The sequence below is a fragment of the Capricornis sumatraensis genome, chromosome 2 (assembly GCF_032405125.1).
Source record: "Capricornis sumatraensis isolate serow.1 chromosome 2, serow.2, whole genome shotgun sequence".
In the NCBI taxonomy this organism is placed as follows: Eukaryota; Metazoa; Chordata; class Mammalia; order Artiodactyla; family Bovidae; genus Capricornis; species Capricornis sumatraensis.
In genome coordinates, this window is record NC_091070.1 from 27,228,520 (window position 1) to 27,248,389 (window position 19,870).

General features: G+C 39.7%; 1 protein-coding gene across 1 annotated transcript in view; it reads left to right on the top strand.

Moving 5' to 3' along the window:
- PPP2R5E (protein phosphatase 2 regulatory subunit B'epsilon) overlaps nt 1-19,870 on the top strand; it is a 154,315-nt gene that overhangs the window by 95,522 nt on the left and 38,923 nt on the right. Inside the window, exon 4 of the mRNA XM_068966008.1 lies at nt 16,701-16,802. Coding sequence (XP_068822109.1) covers nt 16,701-16,802 — 102 coding nt within the window. The remainder of the gene's footprint in view (nt 1-16,700; nt 16,803-19,870) is intronic.

The window sequence follows — 19,870 nt, forward strand, 5'->3', positions numbered from 1 at the left end:
TAATAGACTCTAGAGAGAATAAATTTGACATTATTGTCAGCATGTCAGCAGGTAAAAAGTTGCCTCTTTGAGCAAAGTCTAGTCTTGAAATAGAAGCCTAATGGGAGTGGAGGGTGCATGGTTGGAATTTGTGGGAAATGAGATGGAGCCGCAGGGATGGCTCTAGATTACAGAGGTCTTGGCAGGCTAAGCAGAGGAGAGTAGGCTTAATCTCATGGATAGCAAGCAGGAAGTTGCTAAGGTTTTTGAATAGGAGGTGAAATGTAAATGATATACTGATTTTTCTTTCTCCTACCCCACAAGGAGAGCTTCCTGCCAGCTCCTTTGTGTGGCTTCTCGGTGGGCCGATTCAGCCCACGATGGCCAATGGCAGAGGACTGTTGTCCCAGTCCTGTCCGATGGTGGCAAACGAAGAGGAACTAGAGAAGAGCATGTAAAGAAACTCCCCATCTTCCCTATTTTTTTTCTGTGCTCATCAAAGAAAGTTCAGAAACCAGAGGGAAAAATGATCTATAGTTCATTATTTAAATTCAGTCATTGCCAACATTTTGGCCAGTTTCCTCCTATCAGTTTTTTTTTTAAATGAGATTTTTCCCTTAATTTTTTTTAAGATATATGGAATATAATTTTAAGAATAGAGCTTAGGCAGTGAATGTTCAGTGAATTTAACAATTCTATTTACTCAGTAACCATAACCCCAAATCTAGAACATTGCTGTCACTAAGGAAAATTTCCTGTTTCCTCTCATGTTTTCCCTTGTTAAATTTTTTTCTAATCTTACTATATATATATAATTTCTATTAAAATTTTTCTTTAGAATTATGATGCAAGCATGCTTTCATGTAGTTAAATATCTTTTAAAAACATCAGTCTAATGTCTGCCTCATACTCCATCTTGTAGATATACCATTGTTTACTTAGCTGTTTTCCCATGTGGAAGACATTTAAACTGCTTGCACATTTCCACTATGAGAAGTAACACCACCATTAACTCCAAGAGACATTATGAAGGAATAACTAAAATGACTTCTCGATAAGTTGCATAAAGGCAGATAACGAAGAGGAAGAGTTAAAGAAAATTCTCAAGAGTTAGAATGAGGAAGGTGAAAGGAGAATTCTCTTTTATGGGGAAGTGGAGGATGTGATTGGTTTTGACTGGAGTGAATTTGAGATCTACTGAGAACTGCTTCGTATACAGTTGGAAATAATGGAGTTAAGGATATCCTAGTGCCTTGGAAACAGAAATCATAGAGAGAAGGTGACAGAAAACTGAGATGGGAACTTCCTGCTGAGGATTCAGCTTTGCTCCACCTTGAGATTTAGAGATGATCTCTCTTTTGAGATGTGTGTACTTGTTCCTTGGGTGAAATTGATGACTTTGAGGCATTCATTGACTTCTCTATTTAATATTCCAAGACCCAGAATGTACTTTGCTTTCTGTTCTGCTTCACACTGAGACCTTTTACTGCGATTGGTGCTAATTCTGAGAAAGCAAACTTGATGTGGGGGGGTCTCTCACTTTTCTTTGGCTGAGGTCAGAGCAGGTGCCATTTAATTTTCTTGACCTACTGGATTCTTTCCCACTAATGGAGGGTTGATGTATTAGCCTAAGGAAATTACTTGAATTTGCAGAAGTTATTGAAGAATGGAAGAAATAATTTTGTAGGAAATGATGGCTAACTTTTGAGTAAATAGCAGAAATTGAACACATGCACATATGCAGAGTACATCATGAGAAACGCTGGGCTGGAAGAAGCACAAGCTGGAATCAAGATTGCCGGGAGAAATATCAATAACCTCAGATATGCAGATGACACCACTCTTATGGCAGAAAGTGAAGAGGAAATAAGACCCTCTTGATGAAAGTGAAAGAGGAGAGTGAAAAAGTTGGCTTAAAGCTCAACATTCAGAAACTAAGATCATGGCATCTGGTCCCATCACTTCATGGGAAATAGATGGGGAAACAGTGGAAACAGTGTCAGACTTCATTTTTCTGGGCTCCAAAATCACTGCAGATGGTGACTGCAGCCATGAAATTAAAAACGCTTACTCCTTGGAAGAAAAGTTATGACCAACCTAGATAGCATATTAAAAAGCAGAGACATTACTTCGCCGACTAAGGTCCGTCTCGTCAAGGCTATGGTTTTTCCTTTGGTCATGTATGGATGTGAGAGTTGGACTGTGAAGAATGCTGAGTGCTGAAGAATTGATGCTTTTGAACTGTGGTGTTGGAGAAGACTCTTGAGAGTTCCTTGGACTGCAGGAGATCTAACCAGTCCATTCTAAAGGAGATCAATCTTGGATGTTCTTTGGAAGGACTGATGCAGAAGCTGAAACTCCAATACTTCAGCCACCTCATACGAAGAGTTGACTCATTGGAAAAGACCCTGATGCTGGGAAGGATTGTGGGCAGGAGGAGAAGGGGATGACAGAGGAGGAGAAGGGGATGACAGAGGATGAGATGGCTGGATAGCATCACCAGCTCGATGGACATGAGTTTGAGTGAACTCCGGGAGTTGGTGATGAACAGGGAGGCCTGGTGTGCTGCAATTAATGGGGTCTCAAAGAGTCAGACACGACTGAGTGACTGAACTGAACACGTCTACTTCCTTTATCTCTGAAACCACACAGAAATTACTAAAAGGAAATAAAACCCACAGGAAAAAAGTGAAACGGAGAGATCTCAGAATCAACATTTTGGAAACCATAAAGCAAATGACTTGGTGATCACCACCAAGGCTGATTAGAGAAAGCTGAATTCTGGTCCATAGCAACGATAGTTTGGAAATTGCCAGCTCACACTGCATTAACTCCAGAAGGTGCAGAAAGGTACTTTTCAAAGTAAGGGTGCTTGGGGTGAAAACAGACTTGGTGGACCGTCTGTGTAAGATATAGCTGGAACTGCTTCTCCCAAACCAGGCAGCCAGATGACTGCTCCTCCCAACCCGCAGCAGAAGACTCTGGAGAGGCTAAACTGGAAGGAATCTGAACTCAGGGGCATTGGTTCCAAGCAGCAGTACCTTTCTGAAAGCAGGGAAGTGTGAGTGAAAAGATCCTTAACCCTCTTCCCCACTCAGCTCCCAGTTCCTTTATGCCATTATTCTGGAGGTGGATGCTTCTTCTCTGGAGACTTAGATAAGCCTGAGAGAGAAGATCCAAAGGCACCAATAAAAGGAGCATTCCTGGGCGGGTGAAAGGATGGCTGTGGTAAGGAAGTAGCCCAGCCAGTCTCACTGTGGGGGAAGAAGCCCACTGCCCAGTGCCATCCTCTCATACAGGTCTCCCATTTTAATACGACTGGGTGCGATGCTGAGTAAGAGCACCAATTTTGTGGGTTTAAATCCTCTCTTCAGGTTAGTTTTCCAAGATTTTGAACTTTATGTAAATGTACATGGAGGGGTTCAGTTCAGATGTCTTCCTCTTTCCCTTGCACCCCCCTACCCTCCAAGTCTCTTTTCCTGCCACTGGTCTTCTCAGTCTTCTGATGAGCATAGGTCAGGCAGAGTGGAGCAAAAAAGCAACGGCCTGTCCTTCACACACTTTCTCCCTTTTGTCTCCTTGTAGCTAAGTGTTGATGTTATTCCTCAAAACTGTACCTGGTACTTGTATTTGATCTGTATTCAAGTTCTGTTGACTGTCTGTCCTTGATCTCTCATGGACAGATTCCTTTCTTCCTATACAATTGTCAGTGCTCTGATTCTTCTAGAAACCAATCGTCTAAAGGGGTCAAATTATTTTCAGAAAAATCCAGTGATATCTGTTGATCATAACAGTTATCAGCTACTGCCACCACCACCAGCAGCAGTAATAACATCAGTGAAAACAGGTTGTTTTTTTTCCCCCTAGTCTGTGTAATCTGAATAGTGTGTGTACCTAGTAGATTTTGAAAGGAAAACTTGACTAAGGAAATATTGATATAAGTAAAAATGTTGGTATCCTTGTGAGTTAGGAAAATGCCTAAGATTTCTATTACTCTAATCTTTTGAATTTGGCTATGTATTTAAAAACTCGAATTGGGCAATATAAGTCTTTAAGCTTCCTTTTGTTGTTTTGTTATTTGTTACTCTCTTTCTTCAACTGATTGCTAAGCTGCTTTTTAAATTTTTTTTATCATTTAAAAATGTTCTTTCTGCCTCATTTCAGAAATCAGTTTTAATAAAATAGCTGCTATGTCCTAGAAAGCCCTATTAATACAGATTTAAAATATGATGGTGAATGGGTAACAATAATTAGGTTGTAATCGTTGACTTTAGAAATCTTTTAAATCCTCTTTTAGGTTTCTGGATCTTGTAAAACAAACTGCACAACTGTCTCACGGGCATATTTCTTAGTCACATGGAAACAATGCTCTCTGCCTTGGTTCTGGTTTGGTGAATGTGTTCTGAAAGGTATAGAGCTTTGTCCACAAAGATGATTTTCTGATAAAAATGTGAACAACCTTACTGGAGTAGCTTGATACACCTATGTATCACAGTATTTCAGTCCTTATTGTGTTGCTAAGACCTGTGCTTGTGATCTGTGTGGAGGTGGTTTTGGTTCAAGGAATCATATTCTAGTGAGCATGTCTGGAATGATAAGTTGTGGAAATGCTTGTCTGAAACTTCTAATTTCATTGACACTTACCATATTTAATATATTAGAAAATAAAATGACACCTGTAGTGGATGGCTCATAATCTAAGAAGTTGTTATACTGATTTAATTAAATTTCTCCTCTTTAGAATTAGTGCTAAGGACTTGTCTTTATGTTAGAATAAGATTTTAATGATTCCATGAGTTAGATGTAAGTTTTAAATAGCCTTGTCCATTCATGTAGACAGTGAGGTTTAAAAAGAAAATTTGTACCTAGTCTGAAGTAGAGACTACAGGAGATTTATTATAATTAAAAGACATAGTTTGCCTTTCAAAACATTGATTGAAGGGATTGCCAATGAATTAAACTAAGTGCTAATTGAAAGTTTAAGATGTTGCCATTTGTTTCCTAATCAGAGCATCAGTTAAAAAGATAGTTTATCTTCTGCAGTTTCCTTGAGCATAATTACAAAGGCTTTGGGATTTCCCCCTTTGTTTTTATTTATCTGTAATTAAAAGGGGCTGAGAGTCAGGTTTGGAAGGTTCTTTATAATTGGGATCACTAAGAATTCTTAAATTTGGTGTTACCAAAAGTAACTTGACATTATATATGTATATGTTGTTACTTTCATGTTACAAAAATTATATAGCATAGCAAGGTGTACCTAAGCAAATTTTGTTAGAATTTCATTTCTTACAGTTTGAATGTTTAATACAAATTCTAGTATGTTTGGAAATCAGTCTTCTCTGTTCAAATGTCTGATTTATAGATTTAAAGTAAGTTTTATTTCAGTTTACATTTATATTTTGGATGTGATTATTTTTAAAAGTTGCATCTATGGCAGATGTTGATGAACTACTATGAATTTTCTTTCAAAATTTAGTTTTACTATATCTGTTTAGATATATCTTTTGGGCTACCACAGAATGCTATGAGAATAATGCATGATGACCTAGTTTCGACATTGAGTTTCCTGGGTCCTGCCTCTGCTTATAAATACTCGATTAAACCATTTGTTTCTTTTTAATACATGATAGATTATGGAATGATAAATGAAGAACTGGATGAAAACCTCAGGGATATTGAAATTGTTACCTACATGAGGTCTTGATACAAATTTTGCTAGAGGAGTGCCAGAGGAATAATGGCGTTTTGAATTTTGCTTGAATGTTCTCTGCTTAACATCATTCATATAGCTCTTTTTTATTAGAAAACTTACTTCTTAGATGTAATCCCAAGAAAATTTGTTTTATAGTTACGATGTCATTTTTTTGTATTTATAGCTAGTATTGCATAAGTATTAGAAACTAGTTTCACAGATGAAAGGGGGAGAAACCTTTCTGATGTTAATTAGCTTACCTGCTTTTATCGAAGAAAGATGACACTTAATCATCTAAAAAGTATTATTTTAAAGCACAGGGAAGATAATTTAAGTTACCTTGTTATACTGTGGTAGAACTGTCCCTGATCACATTACATGCCTGGTTTTCCCAGGCCTTAAATATTAATAGTGCTAACAGATATATAACCAAAGGAAATAAAAAGTACTCCTTTAATACCTTTAAAAAGTACTTTTTAATATTCGTTCACATTAAATAGGTGTGTTTTTTTTTAAGCAGTACTCAACTGTATTATCCTTACCTTCTGTTTTGTTCATTATTAATACTGGGAGATATTTAGTGAGTAGTTACTAGGTGCGTCCACATTCTGTTCTTTTATGCTAGGCTAGTTATTTTCCTTAAGCAATAACAATAGCAAGATGTCAACAAAAACCATGGTGTAAAGTTAGTAGTTTCTATGGAGAGAAAGAGATTGAGGATATTGAGTTTTCCTGCAGTAATTTAATAAATTATTTAAAATGCTAGTAGTTGTATTTTAATATTGCAGGTTAAAATGAAATAAGTTGTTTAATCAAAAACTGATGAAAATATGCCTAAACACTTATTTTGCTAGATGGGCTATGTACTTAGAAACATTTTAGTCTTCTCTTTCACATTTGGTCAAGACTTCTAACTTTATTTCTTTATACTGAAGTTAACAGCAATCAGCAAGAAACCAAAGAACTGAAAAAATAAGAGAGCAGCCAGTCCCTCCAAGCAAGCTGCTGTCGGGTCCTAGGCCTTGCCTGGCATCTCCCACTTTCATCCTCTTCCCCAGTGTGTTACAGTGCCAGTTTTGAGTTGCTACTGAGTTGTAACTGGTAGAGATTCTTAATTAACATTAGTATTATTTTAAGGTTGTTAGATTTAGGAAATAAAAATACAGGGCACCTACTTCAATTTGAATTTCAGATAAACAGTGAATAACCTTTTTTAGTCCCCATGTAGTGTGTGGGATATATTTGACCAAAAAACTGTTTATGTGAAACTCAGACTTAACTGGTAACCTATATTTTATCTGGAAACCCTATTTGTTTCCATTTTTTCTATATTAGGTTCTAGGCATTCAGAAATTAGGGATTCCCAGGTGGCTCAGTGGTAAAGAATCTGCCTGTAAAGCAGGAGACCCCGGTTCAATCCCTGGGTCAGGAAGATGCTCTGGTGAAGGGAATGTCAACCCACTCCAGCATTCTTGCCTGGAGAATGCCATGGACAGAGGAGCCTGGTGGGCTGTAGTCCATAGGGTCATAATGAATTGGACACCACTGAACGACTTACCACACACATGCCCATGCTTTCAGAAATGAGTAAAGAGCCCTAGAGGGACTCAGAAGCTAACTGGGCAAGGTGAGAAGGGATGTGAGGAGCAGGAACACCAGAGAGGAAACTTGGAGTCATCCAGGTGTTTGCTGATGGGGCTGTGAACCGGACATCAGGGATGCAGGGCTTGCTTTATTTCTGTGTTAGTGCCGGGTAAGGGCATCAGCTTGAGTCTGAATGCTCTCAGAAAAAGAGTCCGTGCATGTCATTGAGGGCCACTGGCAGACCAGAAACCTAAGAAGGGGGTGATGGGAAAACAGAGTAATAAAAATGGTAAACAAACAAAAACTGGTGAGGGGAATTAGGGAAGAAAGATATAAAGAAAGCAGGTCCATACATGGTCGTCAGGGGCGGTGGTAGAGGTGAGATGTCAAACAAAGAACTCCAAGAACCCTCTGACAGATCATGGCACTTTTACCTTGAAAAACTCGCAAACTCTTAGGACCTCACTTTTCTGATTTCTTACAGTGGAACTGGATTTTTTTGTTGCTGTTACGTTGCTCAGTCATGTCCGACTATTTGCGAACCTATGGACTACAGCACGCCTGGCTTCTGTGTCCTTCACTTTCTCCTGGAATTTGCTCAAACTCATGTCCATTGAGTCGGGGATGCTATCCAGTCTTTCATCCTCTGCTGCCCTCTTCTCCTTTTGCTTTCAATCATTCCCAGCATCAGGGTCTTTTCCAGTGAGTCGGCTCTTTGTATCAGATAGCCAAAGTATTGGAGCTTCAGCTTCAGCATCAGTCTTTCCAATGAATATTCAGGGTTGATTTCCTTTAGTACTGACCGGTTTGATCTCCTTGCAGTTCATGGGACTCTCAGAGGTCTTTTTTAACACCATGGTTTGAAGGCATCAATTCTTCTAAGCTCAGCCTTCTTGATGGTCCAGCTCTCACATCTGTTTATGACTACTAGAAAAGCTGTAGCTTCTTTTACTGTACAGACCTTTGCTGGCCAAGTGATGTCTCTGCTTTTTTAATACACTGTCTAGGTTTGCCATTGCTTTCCTTCCAAGGAGCAATCATCTTTTAATTTCGTGGCTGTAGTTACTGTCCGCAGTGATTTTGGAACCCAAGAAAATAAAATCTGTCACTGCTTGTACTTTTCCCCCATCTGTTTGCCATGAAGTAATGAGACTGGATGCCATGATCTTAGTTTTTCTAATGTTGAGTTTTGAACCAGCGTTCTCACTCTCCTCTTTTCACCTTCATCAAGAGGCTCCTTAATTCCTCTTTACTTTTTGCTCTTTGAGTAGTATCATCTGCACATCTGAGGTTACTGATATTTCTCCCAGCATTTCACATGATGTACTCGGTGTGTTAAGTTAAATAAACTAAGTGACAATATACAGCTTTGTTGTGTTCCTTTCCCCATTTTGAACCACGTATCTGTTCCATGTAAGTTTCTAAGTGTTGCTTCTTGACCTGTATACAGGTTTCTCAAGAGACAGATGAGATGGTCTTGTATTCCCATCTTTTTAAGAATTTTCCACAGTTTGTTGTGATCCACACAGTCAAAGGATTTAGCATAGTCAATGAAGCAGAAGTAGATGTTTTTCTGGAATTCCCTTGCTTTCTCTATGAACCAGCAAATGTTGGCAATTTGATCTCTGGTTCCTCTCCCTTTTCTAAACCCAGCTTGTACATCTAGATGTTCTCGGTTCATGTTCTGCTGAAGCCTAGCTTGAAGAATTTTAAATCTAACTTTGCTAGCATGAGAAATGAGTGCAGTTGTCTGGTAGTTTGAACATTCTTTGGCACTACCCTTCTTTGGAATTGGAATGAAAACGGACCTTTTCCAGTACCGTGGCCACTGTTGAGTTTCCAAATTTGTTGCATGTTGAGTGCAGCACTTTAACAGCATCATCCTTTAGGACTTTAAATAGCTCAGCTGGAATTCTGTCACCTTACTAGTCTCTAACAAGATCTGATTCTAAAAGCATCTCAGTGGAATCACCTACCCTAGGTTTTCTGTCTTTGAGGAGAAATTTTAACATCCGGATTTAATGCCTGTTTCTCTCATTCTCAGCTTTGCCTTCTGTCCTTATCACTGCCTTCTAGAGACCAGGCCAGTGCCTTCAAGCCTTTAGTTTGGTCCAACTTTCAGTGTTTATTTTAATATTGTTGAAATGAAAATGAATTAGACTTACCTCAAAAACACTTGTTTCTTAATTTTTTTGTTGCATTGACCCCAGTATAGATTAAAATAAAATAGAGATAGTATACTTTAAAAACTTTTGTTCATTTCTGGTAATTCATTATGAAAGAAATAAAACAGAAGGCTTAGGGCTAGAACCTCATACATTTAAATGTATTAATAGTGACAGTTTGTGACTTTATAAATACCTGGATGCATTTTAATCTAGCTACATAGATGCTTTAAAAATTTCTATGCAGCGAGGAGTGATGCTGGTGGCTAGTTGTGGTCACGATACATTCGCATAAGCATGCAACCGCCAGTTCAGTTCAGTTCAGTCGCTCAGTCGTGTCCGACTTTTTGTGACCCCATGGACGCGCAGCACGCCAGGCCTCCCTGTTGATCACCAACTCTTGGAGTTTACTCAAACTAATGTCCATTGAGTCAGTGATGCCATCCAACCATCTAATCCTCTGTCGTTCCCTTCTGCTCCCCTCTTTAATCTTTCGCAGCATCAGGGTCTTTTCAAATGACTCAGCTCTTCTCATCAGGTGGCCAAAGTATTGGAGTTTCAGCTTCAACATCAGTTCTTCCAATGAACATTCAGGACTGATTTTCTTCAGGATGGAGTGGTTTGATCTCCTTGCAGTCCAAGGGACTCTCAAGAGTCTTCTCCAATACCACAGTTCAAAAGCATCAATTCTTTGGCACTCAACTTTCTTTATGGTCCAACTCTCACATCCATACATGACTACTGGAAAAACCATAGTTTTGACTAGACAGAGCTTTGCTGGCCAAGTAATGTCTCTCCTTTTTAATATGCTGTATAGGTTGATCATAACTTTTCTTCCAAGGAGCAAGTGTCTTTTAATTTCAAGGCTGCAGTCACCATCTGCAGTGATTTTGGAGCCGCCCCCCCTCCCCCCCACCATAAAGTCTGTCACTGTTTCCACTGTTTCCCCATCTATTTGCCATGAAGTGATGGAACCAGATGCCATGATCTTAGTTTTCTGAATGTTGAGTCCTCTTTCACTTTCATCAAGAGGCTCTTTAGTTCTTTGCTTTCTGCCGTAAGGGTGGTGTCATCTGCATATCTGAGGTTATTAATATTTCTCCTGGCAGCCTCAATTCAGTTTTTGCTTCACCTAGCCAGCGTTTCTCACGATGTACTCTGCATATAAGTTAAATAAGCAGGGTGACAGTTGCTTCCTGACCTGCATACATATTTCTCAAGAGGCAGGTCAGATGGTCTGGTATTCCCATCTCTTGAAGAATTTTCCAGTTTGTTGTGATCCACAGAGTCAAAGGCTTTGGCATAGTCAATAAAGCAGAGGTAGATGGTTTTTTGGAACTCTCTTGCTTTTTCGATTATCCAGTGGGTGTTGGCAATTTGATCTCTGGTTCCTCTGCCTTTTCTAAAACCAGCTTGAACATCTGGAAGTTCACAGTTCATGTCCTATTGAAGCCTGGTTTGGAGGATTTTGAGCATTACTTTACTAGTGTGTGAGATGAGTGCAATTGTGTGGTAGTTTGAGCATTCTTTGGCATTGCCTTTCTTTGGGATTGGGATGAAAACTGACCTTTTCCAGTCCTGTGGCCACTGCTGAGTTTTCCAAATTTGCTGGCATATTGAGTGCAGCACTTTCACAGCATCATCTTTCAGGATCTGAAATAGCTCAACTGGAATTCCATCACCTCTGCTAGCTTTGTTCATAGTGATGCTTCCTAAGGCCCAATTGACTTTGCATTCCAGGATGTCTGGCACTAGGTGAGTGATCATACCGTCATGATTATCTGGGTCATGAAGATCTTTTTTATACAGTTCTTCTGTGTATTCTTGCCACCTCTTCTTAATATCTTCTGCTTCTGTTCAGTTCAGTTCAGTCACTCAGTCATGTCTAACTCTTTGTGGGCCTACGAACCACAGCACACCAGGCCTCCCTGTCCATTACCAACTCCCAGAGTTCACCCAAACTCATGTCCATTGAGTCAGTGATGCCATCCAACCATCTCATCCTCTGTCGTCTCCTTCTCCTCCTGTCCTCAATCTTTCCCAGCATCAGGGTCTTTTCAAATGAGTCAGCTCTTCACATCAGGTGGCCAAGTAATTGGAGTTTCAGCTTCAACATCCATCCTTCCAGTGAACACTCAGGACTGATCTTTAGGATGGACTGGTTGGATCTCCTTGCAGTCCAAGGGATTCCCAAGAGTCTTCTCCAGCACCACAGTTCAAAAGCATCAATTCTTCGGTGCTCAGCTTTCTTTATAGTCCAACTCTCACATCCATACATGACTGCTGGAAAACCCATAACCTTGACTAGACGGACCTTTGTTGACAAAGCTTCTGTTAGGTACCTATTTAATTGTTACCTACTTAATAATCCTTTTAAAACCTGGCGTGTAAATCAGAAGTTACTGCCATGATAAAGGAAGATTTAATGGAAGCATATTTATTATTTTGAACAGTGGTTTTTAACCATTTTAGAGTTTGAAAGTCTTTTGGAAATATGATGAAGGCAACTGGGTCTTTTCCCAAGTTGGACTCAACACATATGCAGTGCTGGCTAAGACTTAGGAATTTAGAGAACTGTCCTCCTCACTTTCATCCAAGGATGGCCCAGTTTTAAACTCATGATTTTGCAGCTCAGCTGTATAGTTCACCTGGTCCATTCATTCAGTCCTTCAACCATTCATACATGAGGTAGATCCTAGACATTGTGAGAGGCTCTGATTTTTAACTCTCCTGACAATCATAATCTTTTTCAAATTCAAGAGCTTGTTTTTATCTTGAAATTAAAGGCATAATGCACATACCACATGTCTCTAACTTGGGCTTTTTATGCATTTAGAACTTGGTGTATCCCAAGAGGATGAACAGCAGCTACTGAGTTTCATCCATATTCCTCTTGCTTTAATACAGCTTTTCTTAACTTCCTTTTAGTTGTTGTGCTGTGTGATCAGTCGTTTCCGACTCTTTTTGACCCCATGGACTGTAGCCTGCCAGCCTCCTTTGTCCACGAGATTCTCCAGGCAAGAATACTGGAGTGGGTTGCCATTCCTCCTCCAGGCAGTCTTCCTGGTCCAGAAATGGAACCTATGTTTCTTGTACCTCCTGCATTGGCAGACAGATTCTTTATTATTAGCACCATTTGAGTTATCCGTATCTGCTCTTATCTGTATAGTTATAGTTGACAGCATTATAGCTCAGTTGGTAAAGAATCCACCTGTAATGCAGGAGACCCCAGTTCAATTCCTAGGTTGGGAAGATCCGCTGGAGAAGAGATAGGCTACCCACTCCAGTATTTTGGGGCTTCCCTTGTGGCTCAGTGGGTAAAGAATTCTCCTGCAGTGCAGGAGACTTGGGTTCCATCCCTGGGTTGGGAAGATCCTCTGGAGCAGGGAAAGGCTACGCACTCCAGTATTCTGGTCTGTAGAATTCCATGGACTGTGTAGTCTATGTGGTTGCAAAGAATAGGACACGACTGAGCGACTTTCACTTTCCTTATGGTCACATCATCTTTCCCCCTAAGTCTGCGTTTCTGACTTCTCTTTGTGCTTCAATATCGTGATTGTCTTTAATCTTGTGCAGTGTTCTACTGAATTGACATGCTTCTCTAATGTTGGACTTAAAGGCTATTTCCAGTTTTACACTTGTTGGAGAATGTTGCAAATGACTACTTTAAATAGTTTTTTCAGTCTTGTCTTAGATTAGTTTCTTAGGATAGATTCTCAAGGATGGGAACAATGGTTCATTCAGTCATGACATTTTTATTAAGCAACTATGATGTGCCAGGCAGAGTGAAAGGCTGACTTGATTTGCTTTGACATTCTTTCCATTTGTTCTAGACAACTACTTAATTAGTTGAGTTGGCTATTAATTGTCCAGCCCAATAGATACTTGGTTCCTCATTACTCATGGTGAATGTTTAGGAGTACTAAGTAAAGCATTGTAAGGAAGGCAGATCTAAAGAAGTGACATTGTGCGGCTAAGTGACATGTACATGCCTTTAGTACTCTTTGCTGTTTGGATTGCTTACACAATTCAGCATTGTTTTGATGTGACAATAATTGGGAGATGAAGCTTTGACCAAAAGAGAGGCTTAGAACACTGTGCAAAGCTAAACATCTGAGGTTAAATAACCTAGGCTTATTTAAATCACTCAAAAATTTAAATTGAAATTTGGTTAAAGCAAAAACATACAGTTGTATTATATATCCAAAACTTTATTTTGTGAGCATTTATTGGAAGACTCATATGTGCCAAGAAAACAAATATGAATATGACATTGCATATTCCTAATTAGTGGGAAGAGACAAATATGTAAACAAATATTTGCTGCAGCCCAATATTTCCTCACCATGAAAGAGTTTGAATGTCAAAGAATACAGAGGAACAGAAGTTTCTGTGTCTTTTTACCCAGTTTTTTTTTTTTTAACTACAGAAAGTGTGTTTCTTTTCTCTCTCCTTTCTCTTTCTTTTTACAAATTAATTTTTATTGGAATGTAGTTTTCTTTCCTTCTGTGTTTTACTTTTGCATCTTGTGGGAAGGAAAATAAAATTCCTTATTGTACTCTATTGTTACAGAGTACAATAAATATGAATGACGTAGCTGAGAGGAAAACTCAGCTTCTGCAATAAATGCGTAGTTGAATGAAGATTCGAAAGCAAGTAACTAAAGTCACTGGTTTCTTTGTAAACATAATTTCTAATAATCATTAGAAGGGACGAAAGTAAAGTAACTGTATGTGCTATACATGCTGTAGTTAGTCACTGCAAAAATATTGTAGAATGATAATTTTATTTTTCAGTCATTTAAGCTAAAGAAGAGCAAAAGAGTTGGTCTACCCACTTTTTTAGAACACTGGGGTGGAGCCTGACAGCTTGGGTTCAGTCATAACTGCTGGTTACTAACGATAACCTCAGCTTTCAACCCCTGTGTTTCTGTTTCCTCAATGGCAGATTGAGGGTAATGATAGTACGCACTTCATAGGGCTTCTGAATCCAGTAGATTCTGCTCTAGAGGAGGATCTTGGTCCTCCTTAAGCAGCATTTGCTGTTTGGTCATCTTTTTTTCCTTAAGACACTCTTTTCTCCTAGCTCTTAAGATCCTCAAACTCAAATCTTTTTTTTCTCCTACTTCCCACTCCTTTCCATTTGTCTTTCTTGTCTCCCTCACACCCATGTCTGGTTTCTAAATGTTGGGTATCTGAGGGTCCTTTCCCTTCTTTCTATTTATTCCTTTCAAGAAGATCCCTTAATCCCATGGTTTCAAATATCTTTACTTGCTGATGAGTCTGTATAGATCTCCAGTCCTGACCTGTCTGCCTCTGAGGTTACAGGTTCATGTGTCTGGTTGGCTCCTGGATATCGCTCTTTTAACGTATTTCTAACTGGATCTCTGGATGTCCCCACTAAAGCCAGCAAACAAAGGAAACATTTCCCTTTCCCAGTCGTTTTCATCTTGGATAAATGACCTTACATCTATGACTCATTCTCTAGTCTTTCCTTTCGTTTACCCCATACTTCCAAGCCAGCAGCAAATACTACCTCCAGAATATATTTGAATCAGTCTATTTCTGTCTTCTCTGCTAGCCATCGTCATGTCTTGTCTCTTTCATAGGCTTCTAACTTGCCCCCTTCCTGTCTGTTCTATACGTAGCTGCCAGAGGGATTGTTTTAAAAGTAAAAATTGAACTGTATCCTTTTTCTGTTTAAGATCCACTAATGGCTTCCCACTGCACTTAGAGTAAAATCAAGTCTTTCTATAGCTTACACATCTGAGTTCAGGAACCATATCTAGAAGAAAGAAGAAAGAAAGTCGTTCAGTCGTGTCCGACTCTTTGTGACCCCATGGACTGTAGCCTACCAGGCTCTTCCGTCCATGGGATTTTCCAGGCAAGAATACTGGAGTGGGTTGCCATTTCCTTCTCCAGGGGATCTTCCAGACCCAGGGATGGAACCTGGGTCTCCCGCATTGTAGGCAGACGCTTTACCATCTGAGCCACCAGGGAAGTCCAACCATATCTAGAAAATAGGGATAATTGTGACTTTAAACTAGAGTATAAACTCCTGAGGGCACAGATTTTTATCTACTTCATTCACTTCTATTGTCCCAGTGCCCAGAACAATGTGTGTTTGTAATGAGCACTTAACAATTATTTGTTGAATGAGTAAACACATTCAGATTATGTGAGCCTTTCTTTTTCCCTCTTTCGGAACAACATATTATAATAGTCTAGTATTTTCTTTATTATATAGAAAGTTCAGCAAAGGCTTCTGGTACAATATCTACCCATCCCTGCTTTGTTTCTTTTGTGTTTGTTTGTTTGTTGGCCCTAAGGCTCCAAGATCTTAGTTGCCCAAACAACTATTGTACCCTTGTGCTCTGTAGTGAAAGCTCAGAGTCCAAACAGTTGGACCACCAGTGAATTCCCTCCCCACCCCTGCTTTGTTTTTTAAATCTGAGGATGCATTTGAGTCATTAGGAGAGGATAGGTAAGTAACAGAACAAGAAACAGAAATTGGAAGGAACCCTGCGAAGGTCATTGCAAAATAGTAGCAGCAGCATTTTAAAAAAAAATAAACATTTTACCATAGAAAACTTGGATTATGTGCAGAAATAGTAGAATAGTATAATGAATTCCTATCTCTTCATGGTCCACTTTCAACAGTTGTCAACTCATGGCCATTCTTTGAGCCTCCAGGATTTAATTTGGAAATTTCCTATGGTAAAGGAGTACCTGGTTTATAGAAGTTTGTATCACAGATACCTTACCCTGGTCGTTGTTACTATTTTACAAACCAGCTAAGAGCAGATTAGATATGATTGTAAGGACTCTAGGTTCTGAAACATTTTTTCCGATTTGCTTTCTGTAAATGCCTGAAATTTACCATTAGTGTGACTGTAAACCCACAAATTGTGAATAAGCCTGAGAAGGGAAATACGTGAAGCCCATTAGCAGTTATTTGTATTTTAGTGTAAATTGATTAATGAGAAGCTTGCTTGACTGGAAAGTAAATGAAACACAAGCTTTGATGGAAGGCATAAAATCACAGGGGCCTGGGGTGGAGATAGCATTGTAAGCACTAGGAATACTGTTCAAGAGGGTGGAAGGTACTGCTCTATTTCCCAGCTTTTCTTGGAGCTGGTCCTGGCCTCAAAGCTGGGTCTTCTTCCAGTTTGGTGGTGTTCTTGTCATCTGGGTTCCTTTTGGCTGGCCGCAAAGACCTTGTGTAAGGCTGCCAAGGAGGTGATTCCATTCCAGCTAACTCTGCTACTTGTTTATTTTTAGGTATCTTGCAATATATTCAGAACTCTTCCTCCTAGTGACAGCAATGAATTTGATCCAGAAGAAGATGAACCTACCCTTGAGGCATCGTGGCCACACTTACAGGTACTTTGAGCTAACATTTGTTCTAAAAGAAAGATCCATTAATCCATGAGCTCATTAGCATGGTAATTCTTTGACAGCCTTTATTCACCAAGAAATCAGATTAAGAGTACATTACTGGAAAGCTGGAGAATGCTTTTTATGTTTCTTACTCTTGATAATTGGATGCCAAAAGAATAAAATAATAAGTATTATAATGCTTTAGGGTGGCCCCTCCTGGGTTGCACACTCAGCCAGCAGTTTTTATTAGTGTTTGTGATCTTCCCGCTGGAGCCTCAAACAAGAACAGAACTATTCCACGTTACTATTAGTTAGATGTGATTAGGTCACAGAGTACATACCTCATTTTCAGCAGTTAGGTACCCTGGGGACTTTGAATGCCTGTCTTCATGATAACCACGAATGCGTTTCTTTAGCCTGGAAGGACAAAAACAAATTGCATTAGCTGTTTCACGGTGTCGTAAGGAGGAGCAATAGCTGAGAAAAAGCTTGTGTGAAGGCCAGTTTTGCTCTGTTGCACTGAGAAGGCCATGTTTTCCAGTTGCCCTCATGTGCCAGGACAGATGAGGACCATCCCTGCATCTTCTTTCCCAGCATTAAGCCCATTTATACTGTGTTGAGTTATCCACACCAGCCCTTCACCATCCTCCTTCCCTGGCTGCCTTCTTTCAAGACCAGACTTTCTCAAATGAATAAAATGAGGAAATGTGAGTACAGTGAACCTTAAGGCCAGTTTTTCCATTCAGTTAGGTTGTTCTCCAAGGCTGGGTAATAGCTAGTAAGGAGGGAGGGAATGATGGAGAAGAAATATGACCTTGTACATTTTAACCCGAGGCAGAAGCCACTGTGTCTTTGTAGCAGTGTGCTTATGGTTACTGGTTGACTTTCTGAAGGGCAGAAAACTAGCAGGGAGAGAAGGCCTAGAGATATTCTAAGGGTTTATTTTTTTCCCTGCTTCAGAATTTTTGACATACATTTGCAACTTCCCCTGTCTTGCTTTGGCAGCTCAAGGTTGCTGCAGATATATATGTAATGCTCTTTCACCTAGTTATATGGAGAGCTTTCAGGGCTGTGTTTTCTCAGCTCTCACCTAGGCATGTCATACATATATATTCCTGCTATGATTGCCAAGTGGAGTAAATTAGTTAAAACCCTATAGTTGATTTAATCATCTTAGATGCTTGATTTTTTTTTTTTTTTTTCTTAAGGTGTCAGACATACTTTCTGCAGTCTAAGAAATTTGGGAGACTATTTGTGCTTTTCTTGGTGGATCCCAGATTGTGACCAAAAAAAAAACAAACCCAATAACTCTTGAATGGATGAGTGTTTTGTCATGTCTTATTCTTCATGCTTGGCATCAGGTCACAGAGGTGCAATATCGTCTGGAAGAAATCTAAAAAACAAATTAAACAAAAAGATAATTTTCTCAGAAAAGTCCCTCATCGTGTAGTAGAAAAGACAAGGAGGGAGATGCCTTCAGAGCTTCAACTTTTGTCTAGTCTACATTCTGAAGAAGAGACAGTAGACCATTTTTACCATTTGCAAGAGCTTTTGAATACTCTGAATTATGATCGCCATAGATATAAATTTCCCCTAAAGTATGATAAAGTTTAACTCATTATTTCAGTTAATCCTTCCTGAGCTTAATGAGTCTATAAAACGTGGGACTAAATTAATTTTTAAAGCTATTAAGCTGAATTCCACCACCACAAATGTCAAGCTTACACCGTGTCATTAGTACAGAAGCATTAACCATTAGTTCATCTGAAACTCTTAAAACCAAAGCAACAGTGAAGACTGATGCTGAAATCTGTGTCCTTGGAGAGCTAAAGTAGCAAACTGTGTTCCAGAACAGTCTGGTTTCATCTCTGTTGACACGTGTTTCAGCCTGTAGTCCTCTCAGCCCTTCTTTAGCTCAGGGGGAAACATGACTTAGACTGGATCAGGTTCCCCGAAGGCTCAGTCATAAAGAATCTGCCTGCTAATGCTGGAGACTTGGGTTCAATCCCTGGATTAGGAAGATTCCCCCGGAGAAGGAAATGGCAGCCCCCTCCAGTATTCTTGCCTGGGAAATCCCAGGGACAGAGGAACCTGATGGGCTATAATCCAAAGGACCACAGAGAGTCAGACACAACTGAGCACACACAAACACACAAAGAAACTTACATGAGAAAAGATTCTAAAAAAGAGTGAATGTATGTATATGTATATCTGTATATGTAACATATATGTTATATATGTAACATCTGTATCATCTTGCTATACACCTCAAACTAACACAACATGGTAAATAAATTATACCCCAATAAAATTTAAAAAAGAAAAAGAAACCTCTTAACATTCACAAAGCAACCTTCATTCATAGCAAAGGTCAAGTCAGTAGGCACTCTTGCCTTCACTCTCTTTGGCTTTCTGGATGCCTTTGTACTGGTTCCTGACTTGTCTCATGAATTCTGTTTTCTTTGTGCATTCTGACTCCATGAATCAGTCACACTGAAAGACCCTAGATGGATGTTTCAGAAATCTCCCTTTCTGTCCATGATGGGTCTCTCTTGTTGCAGTGATCCATCACTACTATTCAACATCTTACTTTATGATTGATCAGACAGCTGATTTTTCCTAACCCAAACTGCATGTTCTTCAACCTTTTCACTTTTTCGTAACTCCAGCATTTGCAGTGTGCTGCTGCTTCTGGACCACATTTTACAAGGAAACACAGTGAAGTTGCTCAGTTGTGTCCAACTCTTTGCAATCCCTTGGACTGTAGCCTACCAGGCACCTCTGTCCATGGAATTTTCCAGGCAAGAGTACTGGAGTGGGTTCCCATTTTCTTCTCCAGAGGATCTTCCTGACCCAGGGACCGAACCCAGTTCTCACACATTGCAGGCAGACACTTTACCGTCTGAGCCACCAGGGAAGCAAAACACAGGAAGTTCAGTTCAGTTCAGTTCAGTCGCTCAGTCGTGTCCGACTCTTTGCGACCCCATGAATTGCAGCACGCCAGGCCTCCCTGTCCATCACCAACTCCCGGAGTTCACTCAGAACAGTGTTTATTACCAAATCTCTGACAA